The sequence below is a fragment of the Oryctolagus cuniculus genome, chromosome 13 (assembly GCF_051225735.1).
Source record: "Oryctolagus cuniculus isolate XC-2025 breed Fujian yellow rabbit chromosome 13, ASM5122573v1, whole genome shotgun sequence".
Classification (NCBI taxonomy): Eukaryota; Metazoa; Chordata; class Mammalia; order Lagomorpha; family Leporidae; genus Oryctolagus; species Oryctolagus cuniculus.
Window position 1 is genome coordinate 100,837,364 of NC_142879.1, and position 18,193 is coordinate 100,855,556.

At 40.0% G+C, this 18,193-nt stretch overlaps 1 protein-coding gene across 7 annotated transcripts in view; it reads right to left on the bottom strand.

Moving 5' to 3' along the window:
• The window catches only part of LOC100357083 (WW domain-containing adapter protein with coiled-coil), a 92,822-nt gene that overhangs the window by 19,555 nt on the left and 55,074 nt on the right, over window positions 1-18,193 (bottom strand). For 4 of the 7 annotated variants that reach the window (XM_051820939.3, XM_070056034.2, XM_089311848.1 and 1 more), the window contains exons 4-7: window positions 17,752-17,858; window positions 11,789-11,904; window positions 11,130-11,242; window positions 6,103-6,411 (exon numbers count right to left, since the gene is read on the bottom strand). In XM_051820939.3, coding sequence (XP_051676899.1) covers window positions 6,103-6,411; window positions 11,130-11,242; window positions 11,789-11,904; window positions 17,752-17,858 — 645 coding nt within the window. The remainder of the gene's footprint in view (window positions 1-6,102; window positions 6,412-11,129; window positions 11,243-11,788; window positions 11,905-17,751; window positions 17,859-18,193) is intronic. The other 3 variants (XM_089311851.1, XM_089311850.1, XM_089311849.1) reach the window with 1 other exon arrangement.

The following is an 18,193-nucleotide window of genomic DNA, read 5'->3' on the forward strand; positions in this document are numbered from 1 at the left end:
ATATGTTCTCTGGAGAAGTATCACTTAGGTAAAGTCTGCCCACATTTGAACTGGGTTTTCTGTTGTTACTGTTAGACTCCTTTATATATTCTAGATATTAACCCTGTATCACATTTATGATTTATAAATATTTTCTCACTCTAGGGTTGCCTCTTCTTGACTGTATTCCTTGATACACAGAGGTTAATACTGGTGAACTCAAATTTATTTTTCCTTTAGTTGCCTATGCTTTTGGTGTCATATTCAAGAAATCACTGATAAAAAGTAACATCACGAAGATAAGCCTCCTATAGTTTTTTCGATTTTCTTTGACCCAATGTTATGTATAAATTCTTAACGTATCTTATCAAAATACTATAAATATTTTCTCCCAAAAGTTGTCTGTCAGTTTACTGTACCTCTGTTATAAAGAAATCTTAGATGTCTTACCTGGTCAAATTTATCAACTTTTTAAAAAGCAAATACATTTTAGGTCTTAAGAAGGTCTTCCTGGGGCCAGCTCTGTGGCACAGGGGTAAAGCCGCTGCCTGCTGTGCTGGCATCCCAATTAGGTGCCAGTTCAAGTCCAGACTACTCCATTTCTGACCCAGCTCTCTGCTATGGCCTAGGACAGCAGCAGCAGATGGCCCCTAGTGCTTGGGCCCCTGCACCCACATGGGAGACCTGGAGGAAGCTCCAGGCTCCTGGCTTCACATCAGCCAGCTCCAGTCAGTGTGGCCAACTGGGGAGTGAACCAGAAGACTTTTCTCTCTCTTTCAAGTAAATAAATCATCTATTTAAAAAACAAAAGGTTTTCTTTAATTAGCATCAAACAATACCCAATGTTTTCTACAGTTAGTGTCATAGTTGTTTCTCATGCGTGCCTGTTCAAAATGCCACCTCTAAGAAGTTGATCAAATACTATTTAGTTTAACTTATCAAGATTAAATTCCTCCACAAATATATACTCAGTTATTTAACAAATATTGGAGTAATTTTATGGCCAGTCTAATTGTTCATGATACTCAGTATTCCTAAAAGTCATTTTAAAGCAAAGCATCTGAGGACTGAAGGGAATCCACTACAGCCAATTAATGAACTTCTACGGCTAATAACTTCACACATAATGAAGACTTCAGTTCATTCAAATTTCATGTAGTTGCCATGTACCATAAACACACATGAGAACTTTATTCTAGGTGACTCACACATCAAATTACTGCATGACACAAGATCTCCAGCCCGCCATGAGGAAGTGAGCCATGTGTTTAGACAGGCTAAGCCTCTGAGACCTAAACCTCAGGTCACTGAACAGGTCTGCTTCGGTGGCTATTTTGTTTCACTTTCAAACTTATGTATGCCACTAAATCCTAACTCTAAAACACTAAATGAGAAAACTGCCTTTTTTTTTTTTTTATGTTCATTAAATTCTTCTAGGGGCAGGCATTTGGCACAGCAGTTAAGACACTATCTGGGACAACTTCAGCCCACACTGGAGTGCTAGGTTTGAGTCCTGGCTCTAAGCTCCAGTCCAGCTTCCTGCTTATGTGCACCCTGGGAGGTAGCAGGTGATGGCTCAAGTAGTTGGGTTCCTGCCACTCACATGAGAGAACTGGATGGAGTTCTGGGCGCCTAGTTTTGACCTGGTACAGTTCCGGCTATTGTAGGCTTTTCAAATAAATCAAACATGTTTTTAAAAAATGTATAATTCTGACACTTATTTGGCCATAGCAAGAAACAAGGACCCACACATCCCCTGCTTACTGTCATTTCACAAATCCAGAAGGGTCGAGAGTTAAGCCAGTTAGAAGGGTCATGAAGGCAGCTGATAAAAATCAGTTTTATGCTCTGTAAGGTAACAACTTCTCTATTACTTTGGTATATGGTTGCCAAACAAAGTGATCTCTCTTACCCCTAGATGCTCAAATGTTAACCCTCACAAACAGGCCTCAATGGGGACAACCCTGAACCCTTCTTTTTACCCTAACACCAGCATTGTTCTCTACATTAAGCTGATGTTAAGTGCCCAGCTGAGATGTTTTAGATACACAACACATATATATTCATTCTTTTTTCTCCAAATACACCTTTTAAAAAGATTTATTTATTAATTTGAAAGAGTTACACATGGAGAGGAGAGGAGAGCAGAGGGGAGGGGAGGGGAGAGAGACTGACTTCCATCTGCTGGTTCACTCTCCAACTGGCTGCAAGAGCTTGAGCCAAAGTGGGTGCAGGAGCCCAAGGACTTGGACCATCTTCCACTGCTTTCCCAGGCTATAGCAGAGAGCTGGATCAGAATGGAGCAGCTGGGACTTGAACCGGTGCCCATATGGGGTGCCGGCACTGCAGGTGGCAGCTTTAACCGCAACACCACAGTGCCGGCCCCCCAAATCCATTTTTAAAACCATGACCTATGCAGGAGCTTCCCCAATCCTCCTCAATACATCCATTACTACTCAGATATTTATCCATCCACAACAAACAGATGCCACTTATTATCAGTCAAGTACTAGGGACAGAGCTATGGCTAAGACAGATTCTGCTCTTGTGTTATTTAGTAAAACATAATTATCAATAAATAAAACATTATTTAATAAAACATGCTACCACTAGATACAGCTTAACTACACTTAAAGCGAAGTGACCAATCTGATCTGAATCATCACCCTTTAACATGAATTATTTGTGGGGGAAAACCCCTGTGAAGATGAGAAGTCAGGGCTGGTGCTGTGGCACAGCAGGTAAAGCTACTGCCTGCGATGCTAGCAACCCAAATGGGCACCAGTTCGTGTCCCGGCTGCTCCATTTCTGATTCAGTTCCCTGCTGACGGGAAAAGCAGAAGATGGTCCAAGTGCCTGGGCCCCTGCCCCCATGTGGGAGACCAGGAGTTCTTAGCTCCAGCCATTGCAGCCATCTGGGGAGTGAATCATCAGATGGAAGCTCGCTCTCTGTAACTCTTTCAAATAAACAAATCTTAAAAAAAAAAAAAAAAAAAAAAAAAAAAAAAAAAAAAAAAAAACCACACACACACAAACAGGCCGGCGCTGTGGCTCATTAGGCTAATCCTCCACCTAGCGGCGCCGGCACACCGGGTTCTAGTCCTGGTCAGGGTGCTGGATTCTGTCCCGGCTGCCCCTCTTCCAGGCCAGCTCTCTGCTATACCCCGGGAGTGCAGCGGAGGATGGCCCAAGTGCTTGGGCCCTGCAACCGCATGGGAGACCAGGAGAAGCACCTGGCTCCTGGCTTCGGATCAGCGTGGTGCACAGGTCCCAGTGGCCATTGGAGGGTGAACCAATGGTAAAGGAAGACCTTTCTCTCTCTCTCACTGTCCACTCTGCCTGTCCAAAAACAAAAACAAAAACAAAAAACCAGAAAACAGGAAGCTCAACATGAGTAACATGGATATCTTCACTGAGGAAAACAAATTTTAGTGTAATGAACATTGCATAAATTTAGAGTAACTAGAACAATCTGAAAGTATCGAAACTGTGAAGACATCTTCTTGAAGGAAGTAAAATCGTCTGATTTACACACAAGGAAAGTACTTGGAAAGACTATACAATTTCCCCTATAAAACAGGCAACTCCAAGTTTATAAAATTTCTTCCTCTAAGTTTAAAAAATTACCATACATAAAATTCTGTATATAGTATCTGTGATTAGCAAATACACTTTGTACAATTTACACTTGAGTCACCTCCAATTTGTTCGCAATTTTAAATTACCGAAGTCTTAACTGATAATTTGTTATCTTTCATTACATATGGTTTTGGGGAAAGAACATGGATTTTGGAGAAGCCACCTGAAATACTCTAACATGTGTTTGAACTGTTCAGGCCTCTCATTTCTACGGTAAGAGACAGTCTCTTCCCTTCTAGTGTTGTTTCAAGGAACACATTAAGTATATGTAAAATAATTAGCACCAACTCTGGTTCACAGTCATTTTTAACTAAGGTTGTCGGAAATGCTGACTCAAGCATGGGGGATGAGGGGAGAGAAGGTGAGCACAGTACAAAATGCAGTAAAACACAATGTCGAACCTAAACATAACTGTCAAAAAACTAAAATAGTGTGATAAGCACTAAAATAGACAAAGGGCCAAGTGCTTGGGAAACGGACTGGGAGAGGTTAACTGACAGTTAAGAACCTGAAGGATGTGAGATTTGGACTTTCAAGAAAGAATACTGAGTTCAGCAGGACAGGAACAGACATGTCCTTCCATCTAGCGAACACAAGGAACGTGAATGAACATTACCACGTCCAGAAACACACACGCCTGCAACAGAGCAATTGTAGGGAATGTGGAGTGGAATGACTGGAGATCAAACTAGGGAGACACATGGCTTACTTAGGAGTCTAGACTTTATCCTCTGCGTAATGGCAAACCAGTACAAGCCTTTAAGCAAGAAAGCAACAGAGTCCAATCTCACTTTAGGATGGTGGTGCTGCAGTGAGTGGCTGGACCGGGCAGGAAGGACAGAGAGATCATCAGAAGCCTGCTTCAAGAGAGATGACCTGAGTCTAACAATGGCAGTAGCAGTAACAACAGAAAGAGTACACACAAATGAAATACAGCAAAGAGCGCAAAGATTGTCAAAAGGTGGCAGAATGTGCCTGGCCTTGAGAATACCAGAGAACAAGTTGACGGTTAATTCTGTCAGTTACTGAGAATCTAATACATTGTGGGAAAGGGAGAAATTTGGGACACTCTGTATCCGAGGAAATTTAACAAATACAGCATGCAGAAGGGAATAAAACCAAAGATAATGATAAAAAGAGGGAGGACACGTTAAGCAAGACAAAGTATGGTGCTGCCGTTTAAGGAGAAGAGACTAGAACAAGGAGCCTGCAGGACAGTACTATCACAGAAGCCCAGGGGAGCTGTGAAGTGTTAGGTGAACAAATGGGAACCTGAATAAAGACTTCAGAAGGTCTCAAGGTTTTTAACTTTGTGTTTTTTTTTTAAATAAAGTAAGTTTTTCTGTGATCAGATAAACAAAATTATAGGAACTGAAAAAATCAAACCATCCTTTGGAAAAAATACATTAACTGTTGGAGGAATTCAGATTTCATCAAGAATTTTCTCTGCATATGGATTTGTGCAACAGGGTAAATCTGATGAGAACCTATCAATTTTGGTACAAAGAACCTATCAATTTTGGTACAAAGGACTTTAACATTTGAAACAAGCATTAATCTGTTTAACTGTATACTGTATAGTAAAAATATTAGTTTAGTACTCTGAAACACACTGTAGTACAAAGGAAAATCAAATAGCACACACAAGAGAAAACCAGAGGCAAAAGTAAAGCAGCTATGTGAATCCTTCATCAACAGTCCAAAACAACTTGTCAAGCAATTAACTGCACTTAAAAACTCAAACTCTTCATCTCCTAAACTCACGGGACATTTCAAAAATTCCTCAACACTTACTAATGGTCTGCCAACTGGTCTAACCATGAAAATTTGTCTTTTAACTTCCTTATTTAAAAAAATATATATATATGGTGAGGTAAAAGTCAGAGTCAATGGTTCATGCAAATATAGTTCTTATCACACTGCTTCCACCTCCCAAGTAGTTGTTGTCACACTTCTTTTTTGAATATGCTATGGTTATTAACACAGAGTTGGCTAAACATAATTTGTATTGCAATGTTTCACTTCAGACTTAAAATCAAATTCAGACATTAGTTAACTTGAGACTCATGACTCAGTTTTCTAACTCACAAAATGAAACCAATGAGTTCATGTTGTACAAAAACAAGTTTTGTCTCTGTTCATATTAAATTTTAATTACGAGAATCAATTTCTAGACTATCAAGACAACTACCACAAGAGTATTTTACATAAATACAAAGGGACAGTTATTGGACTTTGACAAGTTACTTAAACCACTTTTGTTATAAATTAAGCACTTGATGTCAGTGTCAAAGGAAAAAACGGTTCTGAGGCCTGATAATAAATTACAAGAAAAGGCAAAGTACTGCTAACTCTAGACCTAAATTTATGCAGTAACAGTCTAGAAAACTTAAAAAAACTTATCGATAAGAGTCTTAAGCCAAAGGAAATAATGTACTACAGCAGAAACTAGTTCACGCGCAGCATCTAGCAGTAACGGCATACCTTTTCTTTCTGTTTTCTGTGCAGGGACAGAAGATGTGGGTGTAGGCAGTTTTGACAAAGTAGATGCTCCATTAGCATCAAATGATTTCTTTGGCTGGTGATCAGACTGCAGCGTAAATGGACTAGAAGGAAGAGCGCCTGGGGCAGCAGCTGGATGAACCACTGGCTTGATGGGGTGCTGTACTGGCGCAGAACTACTGTGAGTGTCTGCTCTTGGCAGTCTGTAGTCTCTGTCATTGTGTCTGCTTGTCTGAGACAGAATATTCTGTGGGAGCAAACTACTGGCATCACTGGAATGCTTGTCTTCCACTTTAGTTCACAGTTCGAAAAAGATGTTGGAATGACAGAAGGGGGAAGAAAAAAGATTACGTTAGAATCCTGTTTTTAACATCAGCTGATTCAGCAACATTCTTGTTCTTATGTATCTTTCAATAAAACTGCAAGTCCAGTTAGTTTCTGCAGTTTTACCACGGGTATAGAAATATCCAAATAGTAAAAGAAGAGTTTTTACTCAACTATAAATATCTATGCTCAAATTTCCAGTGGGCTATTCATTCCTTAGGATTCTTCAGAACCACACTGTTGTTCAAACAAAACATTAAAAAGAAAATCAGTATTTAGAGTTACAACATTTCACTCAACTTTTTAATGTTATAAAACAGAAAAAGTATTTTTCTGTAACATATGGACCATAAATTCAAATTAAATTATCCACAGTGGTTCAACTGCAAAGAAATATCAGCTTTATTAGCCTGATTCCTCTAAATACTATGGTACTAAACAGCGGCTCTAAAGTAGTTTATGCCGGAATGGAAATGGCCTCATGTAAGATGACTGAGCACACCATCTAGTATGTAAACCAATTCAGCTTTCTTAATACTAACAAACCCAGAGTAACAAAATCATGTTACTTTCAGATAATGCTATCTGAAAATAGAAATCCTACAAACTGGTATCACCGATTACATTAAAACAGATCCTCTCTCAATCTAAAACCAAAAGAAATTTTAAATTCAGAAATAGGCTCTATCCATAAATTGATGGGAAGCACTGTTTCCACAAAACAACATGACAAAAGGAAAATCTGGACAGTCACATTCACTAAGTTTATATTTACCAAAAAAGTCTCTACCCTGAACTCCAAAATGCCAATCAGTAACTGGACTTAAAGTAACCAAGGAAACACTAACATTCCAGTATATGATGCTCCACCACTCCCATTCACTACTGCTTTTTCCAATTCAAAGACAATATAGCAAAGAAAGCCACACACTCAAACTGCAAGTCAATTTTAAATCTGTCAGTACACAACCACTGTGTCATAACACAATAAAAGCCATTGGGATAGTCAAAAAATGCCAATCACATCAAAACCCAAGGTCTTTTGACATTGACAATATATAAAATTAGTAGACTCAGGTATCCCAGCCTGTAACGCCATTGCATCGTAAACTATCAACCTCCATGGACATAAAATACTCAGTTTTATTCCAGAGTTTTTATTACAATAGAAACCTTCTGTTTGAATAGGAATAATATCACCCTCAGTCCTACCACTTTACTACCTAGAACTTTTCATTTTCTTGACTAAGAAAATTACATTTCCAGTTCATATGCTATAGTCAAATGTATTAAATATACTCAAGATGAACATTAAAAATCATACTTGTACTATTTCTAAGTGTTAAAAAGCAGTGGGGGGGTATTACAGGATCCAAGGAAGCCACTGCCACACAGCCTGCTATCACAACTCTAAACAGAAGGCAGTGAGGTAGCTAATCGTGTGTAAACAGCCCCCTGGGAATACGCTGCTAGCACCTAGCGAGTACACGCAGGGTGTTGGGTTCAACAACGTACACTAAGACAGCTTCCCACAACCAAGACCGCCAGACTTAAAAATGCCACCAATGCTAAGAGAAACCCCAACAAGGTTTCTCGAAACACACAGCTTTCACTCTAACAAGCCACAGTTTAGAGATGGAAACATTCTACTCATAAGCTTTTCAATGTCAAGTTGTACTAACATATCCTTCAAAACTTAATGTATCTTCCCAAGCCTTCCCCCTCTTAGCCATCACACTTCTGTGGGTAGTCACCAACAGGTTTTCAGCCTCACCCCATGGATTGGACATACAGGAAAACCGCCAACATTTTTTGATAGGCAAACTCAAACACTTAAATGGCTTACTGACCATTACTACCACAGCAACTACAGCTCACTTGATCACTAAAAAGGAAAAAGCAATGATACAAAGTGAAGTCCCTTCTCAACCATTTTTAAATGCCAAGGAAAAAGGTGTTAGAGCAGAATTTCATTTCAACATGGCCACAGACCCACTAAACCCTCATTTGCTTAGGAATCAGCTGAAGTGAGCAGGAAAGAACCACAATTTCATTTATAGCAGAAAAGGATGAAAACTACCCACATGTCCACGGATAAAGAAGGTACATCAAAACAATGCAATACTGGGCAGACAAGAGAGCAAATATGCAATTACAAACGCACATAAAAACACAGCCCTGAAATATTACTGGGGAAAAAAACAGCTCAAAGGCAGTAATATACAATCCCATTTTTGGTATAAAAGATAACATACATAATTTCAACACAAATTTATATGCACAAACAAAAAAGGGATAATTCCCAAAATGTTACTATGTCTTAGGGTTTAAAAAAAAAAAAAAACCTTACCTGTCCTCTAATTTTTTTTAAATAAAAATGCCTTCCTTTGCAATCATGAAGAAGGGGCTGGTGTTGTGGCACAGCAGGTTAAACCACTGCCTGTGACACCAGCATCTCAGATCAGAGAGCCAACTCAAATCCTGGCTCCTCCACTTCCCATTCAGCTCTCTCCTAACGCACCTGGGAAAGCAGTGGTATACAAATGCTTGGGCCCCTGCCACCCTCATGAGACCTGGATGAAGCTCCTGGCTTTGGCCTGGCCCAGACACTGCAGCTATTTGGGAATGAATCGGTGGATGGAAGATCTCTCTCTCTCTCTTGCTATAACTCTGCCTTTCAAATCTTTTTTAAAAGGTCATAAAGAAAAAAGCAATAAAACTACTGAGTCTAAGGAACAGATGCATACAGATAAACAATTTAAAAACATAAAAATAGTTATTTTAACTTTCTGTCAGATCTTGCTAATTTCTCCCTTCATTTATTACACCCAAAGGGAAAGAGGTTATTTTCAAAAAAAGATATCAGGCTCTGCTCTTTCTCCTCTTTGGGATCCTCACCCACTAAATAAAGAAGCTTGGCCCAATCCAGTACTGCACAACTTCAGGATCTAGCCAGCAGGACAAGACACCTGCTGTGCCAACACATCTTTACTTACTTAAAAAAAGGGGGGGGGGTGTTTTTCATCTCAATAATCCTCTATGTGTGTACCCCCTCAGTTAGATCAGAATGCCCGGAAGCTGGGTGCTACTCATTTACTTCAAAAGGAAAGCCTCCTGTGCAGATCCCGATGATCCTGTGCAGAGTGATGAAGACTTCAGTGCGTGGGCCTCTGTCACTCAGTGTGGGAGAGCTGACTCAGAGTGCCTAGCCCCAGGCTTCGGCAATGCCCAGTGCAGGTTGAGGACATTCAGGGAGAAACCAGCAGGTGGAAGCATTCTCTGTCTCTCAAACAAGAGGGTGTGAGGAGGTGTGCTGTCTTGCTTTTGTTTGCCAAAAGTCAATTACTTAATATGAAACCCAAGTCTTCTGTCACAAAATAGTGTTCTTTAATTTCCAGTTACTTTAAATCAATGTTTTCTAAAAACTGAGTATAATTTCATTAATAAATTTAAAATTTTAATGTTCCTAGGAGAACATTTTAAACAGTCATCCAGAACTATGTTTTATCTTAAGTAATTTTCCCCCAAACAATCAGCATTCCTTCCTAAAATCAAAACACACCCCTAGTTTTTGTTAAGTTACAGAAGCAGGATTCAAATGCTCAAGTCTAACAATTTCCAGAACCCATTGTTTTTAAATTCTTTTCAAACCCAAAGCTCAGTAAAGAACCCAAGAATTCTACATGAAATTTAAATTTCATTCTGGGCAGAAGACAACACTGGGAATAGAGTATCTTCAAGTGAAACTTCAAATTTAGAAAACAAATCAAAAAACAAATGTAAAATGTTTGCTAAAAATCATTCTATTTGCATTAAATTTGCTTTCAAAAGAACAGTAGGACATGCCTGCAATTTGGTTTATAGACGAGTGCCTTAGAACAAAGGGCTCTATAAAAGTTTTTTAGGAAGCATTTTTATTACTGTTGTATAAGCTCCACACAGAGATGTCAGACAGACCTACGATCAGGGAGAAATGCACATATTTTCCACTTACAAAGGGGTTACACCCTGACAAACCTGTTAAGTTGAAAAGATCATTAAATTGAAAATGCATTTAATGACACCCAACCTACCAAAAATCACAGCTTTGCCTAGCCCACCTCAAGCATGCTCATAACACTTAAAAGTGCCCTATGGCCTACAGCAGGGGGCAGGGAGGGGACAGAAGAGCACCATCTAGCACAAAGCCTATTTTATAATAAAGCACTGTCTCATGTAATTTATTGAACTGTACTGAAAGTGAAACAAAAATGATTGTATGGGTATACATTTAGGCCACTGTAAGTAAAAAATCCTGAGTTAAACTATCTACATCCAAACAGACAAGTTTCTCATTGATAACAGTCATTATGTCACTATGCCTGTACCCATGATTCAATTACTGGATTGAAATCCACTCGGTTTTGTATCTGGATAGAAAAGCCAATCCCAAACATAAGATTTTATCAGCTACCATCCTGATCACATTGTAGCCACTATGGGTGGTGAGATAGACACACATGTCCTATTCCACTGTGTACCCTTCACTTCTCAAGACACAAGCTGGGGGAGGCTGGGTAGGAAAGACTAAGCAGAGTGCTGGTTCTATTTACTTTAATTAATGCATAGCAATGCACAGATTTGTGATGTATGAATGACAGGAATAATCCAACATTACAGTGGTTAGAGACAAAATTAATACTTACTTCCACTGGCAAACCCACTAGTGGCTGTCGCCTGCATCACCTCTCTTCTGTAATCTCTATCTTTCGGGAAGCTATTAACTGCCATCTTGTTTGCTTCTTTTTGTCTCTGTTCTCTAAAAATAGAAAATAGATAAGCCCATAAAAATCACATCAAGGACATGGGTACCCATAACAGCTCCTGCCAAATATTCAAACAGTATATACAAAATCAAAGAACTGAATATGGTCTATAATTTTTCTGGTATGGAGGTAAGCACACAGAACACTAATGTTTCTTCATGATGGCAAAAGTATACCAATTATTTAACCCACAGACAACTTCACAGTATTAATTCTACATATGTAAAAGACATGAGCATGACTATCCCATAAGATCTACAAACCTGTATTATAAATTACAACAGAAATGCACAAATGGAGATTAACAATGTAAGCATTTTATTAAATATACTAACTGCTCATAAGAACCTTATGGGCAGCTGTTCTACATTTTAAGACAAATTATAGAAAACAGAGTAAACAGGTCAACAACTGCAATTAAAAGAGGGAGTGATGATGTCTCGATAAAGAACCTAAAATTCAAATGCATAACACCATAAAATATTAACTTGTAGAATCAAGAATGGTAAATATAGCTCAACTAGATTAAAAGCAAATACCTTTCAAGCCACTCTTTTGGTTTTTCCCATTGTGAAACTTCTGTTCGACAGTTGTAGTAGTATTTTTTCCCAGAAGAGCTAATATGCTCAGACCAGTCATCTGCAGAATCATAAGGCTTAAAAATAATTTTAAACATGAGAAAATTTTATTACTTAATAACCTGATAGCATCAATGATTTCCAAAGCATATACATGGAAACAAAAGCATACATATGAGACCAAAGCGCCTTACTGTGTACTGCTAATTATCTGAGTACATATAACAGTAGACTGGAAATCTTCATAAATCACAGAAAACCTTAAAAAAATCAAAAAAGGAAAAACACTGAAGCCCTCAATCACCATGGCTGAAATACGACAGCATGGTGACGAGGAGAAGAAATCATTGCCAAGTGACTAATAAAGCATGAGACCCTCAGTTCTAACTGCAGCACGCTAGTGGTCACACACAGTACAACAGAGAACAGTCTGCCTGTAGGTACTGCAACACAGTGGAAAAGGGAACCAACATTTAAAAAATATAGACAAAAAGTCAGCTGAAAGTTCTCTGTAAAATCCATGAGATGAGTCAAGCATTAACTAAGACCCCCTGGTCTCATGTAATCATGACCAGCAGTATCCTTCATTTTCCCACAACCAGAGCTGGTCTTCCGGATATTCTCACTTGTAGTCTCTTGCAGGTATCTTAGAGGAAATGTAACAATCACAATGACGGTAGAAAAATCTGAGAAGTCTAAGCTAAGTGTCTGCACTGAGCACAGGAAATGCAGTAAAATGTCAAGTATTCTTCTAGTTGACAGCCTTAACTATTTTTTTTAAAAGATTTATTTGAAAGGCAGAGTTACAGAGAGGCAGAGGCAGAGAGAGGGAGGAGACAGAGGTCTTCCATTCTCTGGTTCTCTTCCCAGATGGCCACAATGGCTGGAGCTGCACCAATCTGAATGCAGAAGCCAGGAGCTTCTTCCTGGGTGCCCATGCAGGTGCAGGGGCCCAAGGACTTGGGCCATCTTCTACTGCTTTCCCAGGCCATAGCAGAGAGCTGGATCAGAACCGGCACCCATATGGGATGCCGGCACTACAGGTGGTGACTTTACTCGCTATGTGACAGCACCGGCCCCAACCTTAACTATTTTTTCCAAGAGGTATGAGATTAAAATGAATAATGTTATATTATGGTAGCCTAACCTTCTGGGTCTGCCAAAGTGTATAATGACACAGTTTTATTTATTTTGAAATTTTTACTTGTTTGAGAGGCATAGAAACTGAAAGAGACAGATTTGGTCCATCTGCTGGTTCACTTCTCAAATGCCTGCATGAGCTCTGCCCAGGGACAAAGCTGTGAGCCAGGAACTTAATCCGGGTCTCCCACATGGGCGGCAGGATCTCACCAACTTGAGCTATCACTGTTGCTTCCCAGGTCTGTATCTGCATGAAAAAGTCAGGAGCCAGAGGCAGGTGTTAAACCCTTGGACTTTGTACATGGGATGCAGCAATGTGGCTGCCAAGCTACACGCCCGCTCAGTGGCACAATTTTGAAGCTTGAGAAATCAACTTCTACTCAATGCCTTGCCCTACCCAGTTTAATATTACCAGTTAGGAAACATGCTGAGAGAACTTAATGAGTTGTGCATAGGTCAGAAAACTAATTAGTGGTATATAAAAGAATCAAAATTCTGATTTCTGAATGCCAATTATTTCCATTAAATAGACATCAATTCTGGAAATGCTTTAAAAATTTTGAGAACAGTTGGAGAAATGCTGCAGACTCTGCCATATGTTTATATTCTGCAGTTTACATCTCAAAATATGGAAAATATTGGACTTCAGCCCTGTGCTTCCAAGTCTCTGAAAGCAGTGGGGAGTTAATTTTCAATCATGAGCAGCTAGAAATAAGCTATGACCAATGTTAGCAGGCCAGTCACAGATGCCGAATTCATAAAGTTCTCCATCACTCACTTCTCCCTGTAGGTAAATTACACAAAATCACCCTCCTCTTATAGATGTTGTCAACAGATTTGCTCTGCTTGGTTACATGGGGTTCCCAGATAGGCCAAAGGGGTGGAAAGTGGGATCTGAAGCTAGCAGACAGAAGATATGGGTAGCAGAGGGGAGACCAGCGTGATCTAGAGCAGCGCTCTGCAAACTGCCCAAGCGCAGCCCTGCACCTTTCCGAGGGGAGATAGAGTTAGCACCACAACACACACACACACACACACACACACACAAGCACGCGCTCGTGCCTCTCTCACCAGGAATCTCCTTAAGATTCTGCTGCAACCTCCTGACAGTTACTAACTGACAGACCAGAGCCTGCAGAACCCTGGACTGTGACACTATGTGGATTTGCCCATCAAATCTTAAGTCAGCACGTGCTAATGTCTTAAAGCATGTTCCAAGGTATAGCATTACAGCCAAATACCAGTAACTTCTGCCTATCTTCTCCCAACTTCCGTCCTCAAGGAGTTAGGAAAGAAAATCAAGTAATGGAATAATTTTTAAGATACTAATGTGCAACAGATGTCAATTTTTTTTTACTAAAGGAATCAAATTGAAAATCAAACACAAGGACTATAGCCATTTCAAGTATTCTAAATTAGGCTTGAGATGATTGCCAGCACAGGTGCTAAGTAAGTTCAAAGTGTTATCTAAGAATCCTTAGGGAACTTGGAGGTCTGTTCACAGATCGAGACTGTTTTCACAGAAGACCAAGATGACTTTGTCTTCTTCATGTACCACAAGCATACAGGGAGTTTACTAAGAGCTGTCCACGACATCTGTTTTCACAAAAGATTGGATACAGAAGCAGATAGGAAATTCTAAATGTCATCTACTAAGTCAGACACTAAAGAGAAGCTTGGTGTCTTTTTGTTCGAAAATTTGTTCATACAGATACCCCATATCAATGTCTAACAGTTTTATGATTGCCATTTTAAGTAAATGATTTTAATCTCTTAAATTTATGGTTTTAAAGATTTTACTCTGATGGGACACAGAGCATGCGCCAAGCAGCTGGTTCATTCCACAAAGGCCTGCAGCAGATGGGAACTCCACTTAAATCTCCCATGCAGGGTGGCAGGAGACCAACCATTTGAGCCATCGACTGATACCTTCAGAGCATGCAGCAGGGGGAAGCTTCAATGTAGAGTGGAGCCAAGACTTGAACCCATGGGAGTTAGCAAGAAACTACATGTTCCTATCTTAATCTAATGCTAGGGGGAGGGAAAAGTTCCCAATATGTGATACTGGCATTCTGATCAGCATCTTAAGTCAGATCAACTATCGCTCAGTTTTAATTTTTTTAAAAAGAATGATTTATTTAAGAGGTAGAGTTACAGATAGACAGGGAGAGACAGAAAGGTCTTCCATCTGCTGGTTCATTCCCAAATGGAAGCCAGGAGCTTCTCCCAGGTCTCTTGGGTGCAGGGGACCAAGCACTTGGGCCATCTTCTACTGCTATCCCAGGCCACAGCAGAGAGCTGGACAGGAAGAGGAGCAGCCGGGACATGAACGGGTGCCCATATGGGATGTCGACATTGCAGGTGGAGGCTTAGCCCTGTATGCCACAGCACCTGCTCAGTTTTAATTTCTAATATGATAATTGTTAATGACAGATCACATAAACAACAGCTTTCAGTTTTTCCAGAAAAAAATGGCTCCTGATTTTGGTTTGGTTCAGCACCAGCTGCTGGTGCAGAAATCTAGGGGAGTGAACCAGCAGGTGAAAATCTGTCTCCCTCTTTCAAACCAATCAATCAATCCTTTATTTATGTAAATTAACAGACTGTTTTTCCATGAATAAAGAAGATTCACACGGTTTGCTGGTAGCACCTGCCAAAGTCCCTCAGCTTCAATCCCATCTCAAGTCTGCTCTGCAATGCTGATGTTAGTCCAAGTGCTAGAACAATGCAAATCACTTCCTCCCAGAAACACCAGAAGATGAAGCCGTAGTGGGTTCTGGTCTCCAGCTCGCCAGTGCAGTCCACCACATGAACTAGCTTCAGAGGCACTGTCTCCAGCTCTGTGGGTGCCTCCTCACCATCAGGTTCCGAAAATCTAAACTTCCTGCTATTGTACCACAGCCCTCTTGGTTTCCTCCTCTTTTATCCCCCCTCCCAACTTTTTTTTTTTTTTTTTTTCTGGACAGGCAGAGTGGACAGTGAGAGAGAAAGACAGAAAGGTCTTCCTTTGCCGTTGGTTCACCCTCCAATGGCCACCGCGGCTGGCGCACCGCGCCGATCCGAAGGCAGGAACCAGGTGCTTCTCCTGGTCTCCCATGGGGTGCAGGGCCCAAGCACTTGGGCCATCCTCCACTGCACTCCCTGGCCATAGCAGAGAGCTGGCCTGGAAGAGGGGCAACTGGGACAGAATCCAGTGCCCCGACCGGGACTAGAACCCGGTGTGCCGGCGTAGCAGGCGGAGGATTAGCCTATTAAGCCGAGGCGCTGCCTCCCCCCCAACTTTTAATACCTATCATATCTGCTTACCAGTATATTAAGTTCTGTGTTAAAATACCCTACATAATTATTTTTCCTAACTGACCCCAGACTAACACTCAAAACTATTTTAGATTTATGTGTACCTTAATATCCTTTTCTATCCACACTACTTCAGTGAGAGAAAAAAAACAAAAACCTGAAAGGTCTTGCCATGCCAATCAAAGTAGAAAAATCAAACACCCAAGCAAAACCTGCAGCTTTGATGGTTTTCTGTCAGATTGTTGCTTCTTTCCTATACCTTCCCACATTGCTACCTCAGATGACTTTCTGATAATAATTATGATACTGCTTTACTGATTAGATCCTTCAATAACTTTCTACTGCCTTTGTACATAATTTGTATTCCTTGCCAAGACATTTTACCATCTAAACTACACTTATCCCTAATCTTAGGCTCCTGTCATTTTTCCACAGCATCAAATCCTCCCAGTTCTTCAAACATGCTGTGCCATCTCATAGTTCCATGTTATTCTTATTCCTCTGTATGCTACACAATGTTCCACCTATTCTACTGGCTAAGCCATATTTAAACCTGTTAAGAAGCGTTACTTACAGTTTCTATCTTCTTCATCTAAGCTGTGGCTCTTTATCCTGAGTGCCCTCCAGAGCAACTTTAACAAACACTGTGTTTTTTACTTTTCTATCTCACCAAGTCTAAAAGTTCCTTGAAATGTGGTACTTCCCAGTGTTGTGGCTCAGCAGTTTAAGTCACCGCTTGCAGCGTCAGCATCCTATACGAGTGCCAGTTAGAGTCCCCACTGTTCCATTTCTGATCCAGCTTCCTAATAAAGCAGGTGGGAAAGCAGTGGAAGATACCTCGCAAGTACTTGGGACCCCACCACCCACGAAGGAAACCTGGGTGGAATCCCAGGCTCTTGGTTTCAGCCTTGCCCAGCCTCAGCTGTGACAGCCATTTAGGGGAGTGAATCAGTGGATGGAAGATCTCTCCGCCCCTTTCTGTAACTCTGCGCTTCAAATAAACAAGCTTTTGTATTAAACATTTCTTAAAACTAGATGGGTCACATTATTTTGATTCTGTAGGCTTACATTCTAGCATATACCTAGTAAAATGAAATTTTAAATTATTTCTGGTTAAATGAATACATTAGAAATCTGTGTTTAATCTGGACACTGAATAGAAAAATCCAAACTGAGTAACAGTTACTTCAGTCTTAAAAACACTTTAACCATGGAAGTTTCATCTGAATTTCTTTATAATTCACATATTGCAAAGACAAAACTCTGCTTAAGGTAATGCCAAGATGGTATTTCCTGACTGTCCTCAATTCTACTAACACCTGTAAAGTTTACTCACTACTTTAAAAGAGTGTTATTATTGTTGCAAATAAATACATTAAGAAATCAATTTTGCTTAGAACATAACAGACTTGATATAAGGAGCTTTGCCATCAGATTTTTGTAATGAATTCCAAAAAATAAAATTGGGCATGTGTATTAATACTTACTGCATCTGAAGTTTTGCTTGGATTATTGCTTGGATTAGAAGAATGTGAATTTGAACTATGAAGAGCACTGTGGTTGTGTGAATTTTCTTGTGGAGAGTAACTGGTCCCTTTAAAAAATAAAGAGGAAAGTGAATTACAGGTAAATTGTATTCCATCTGATTTTTATCATACTACAGGCCATTATTACACTTCAGTATCAGGAATACAGTTTTATAATACACAAAAAATCTGAGTCTACTATAGATGCAGCTTATTATACTACATAGCTGATAACCTATGGAACAACGAAGTTTAATTAGATGAGCAGGATACAAACTCCTGTGTAATTTCTATAAAAACTTTTTAAAGAGAAGTTTCACTGGAAAAAAAACAATGCGCAGAGTATAAAAGTCCCAATGACCCAATACTGAAAGTCACTACTAGCAGTATGTTTTCCAACTAT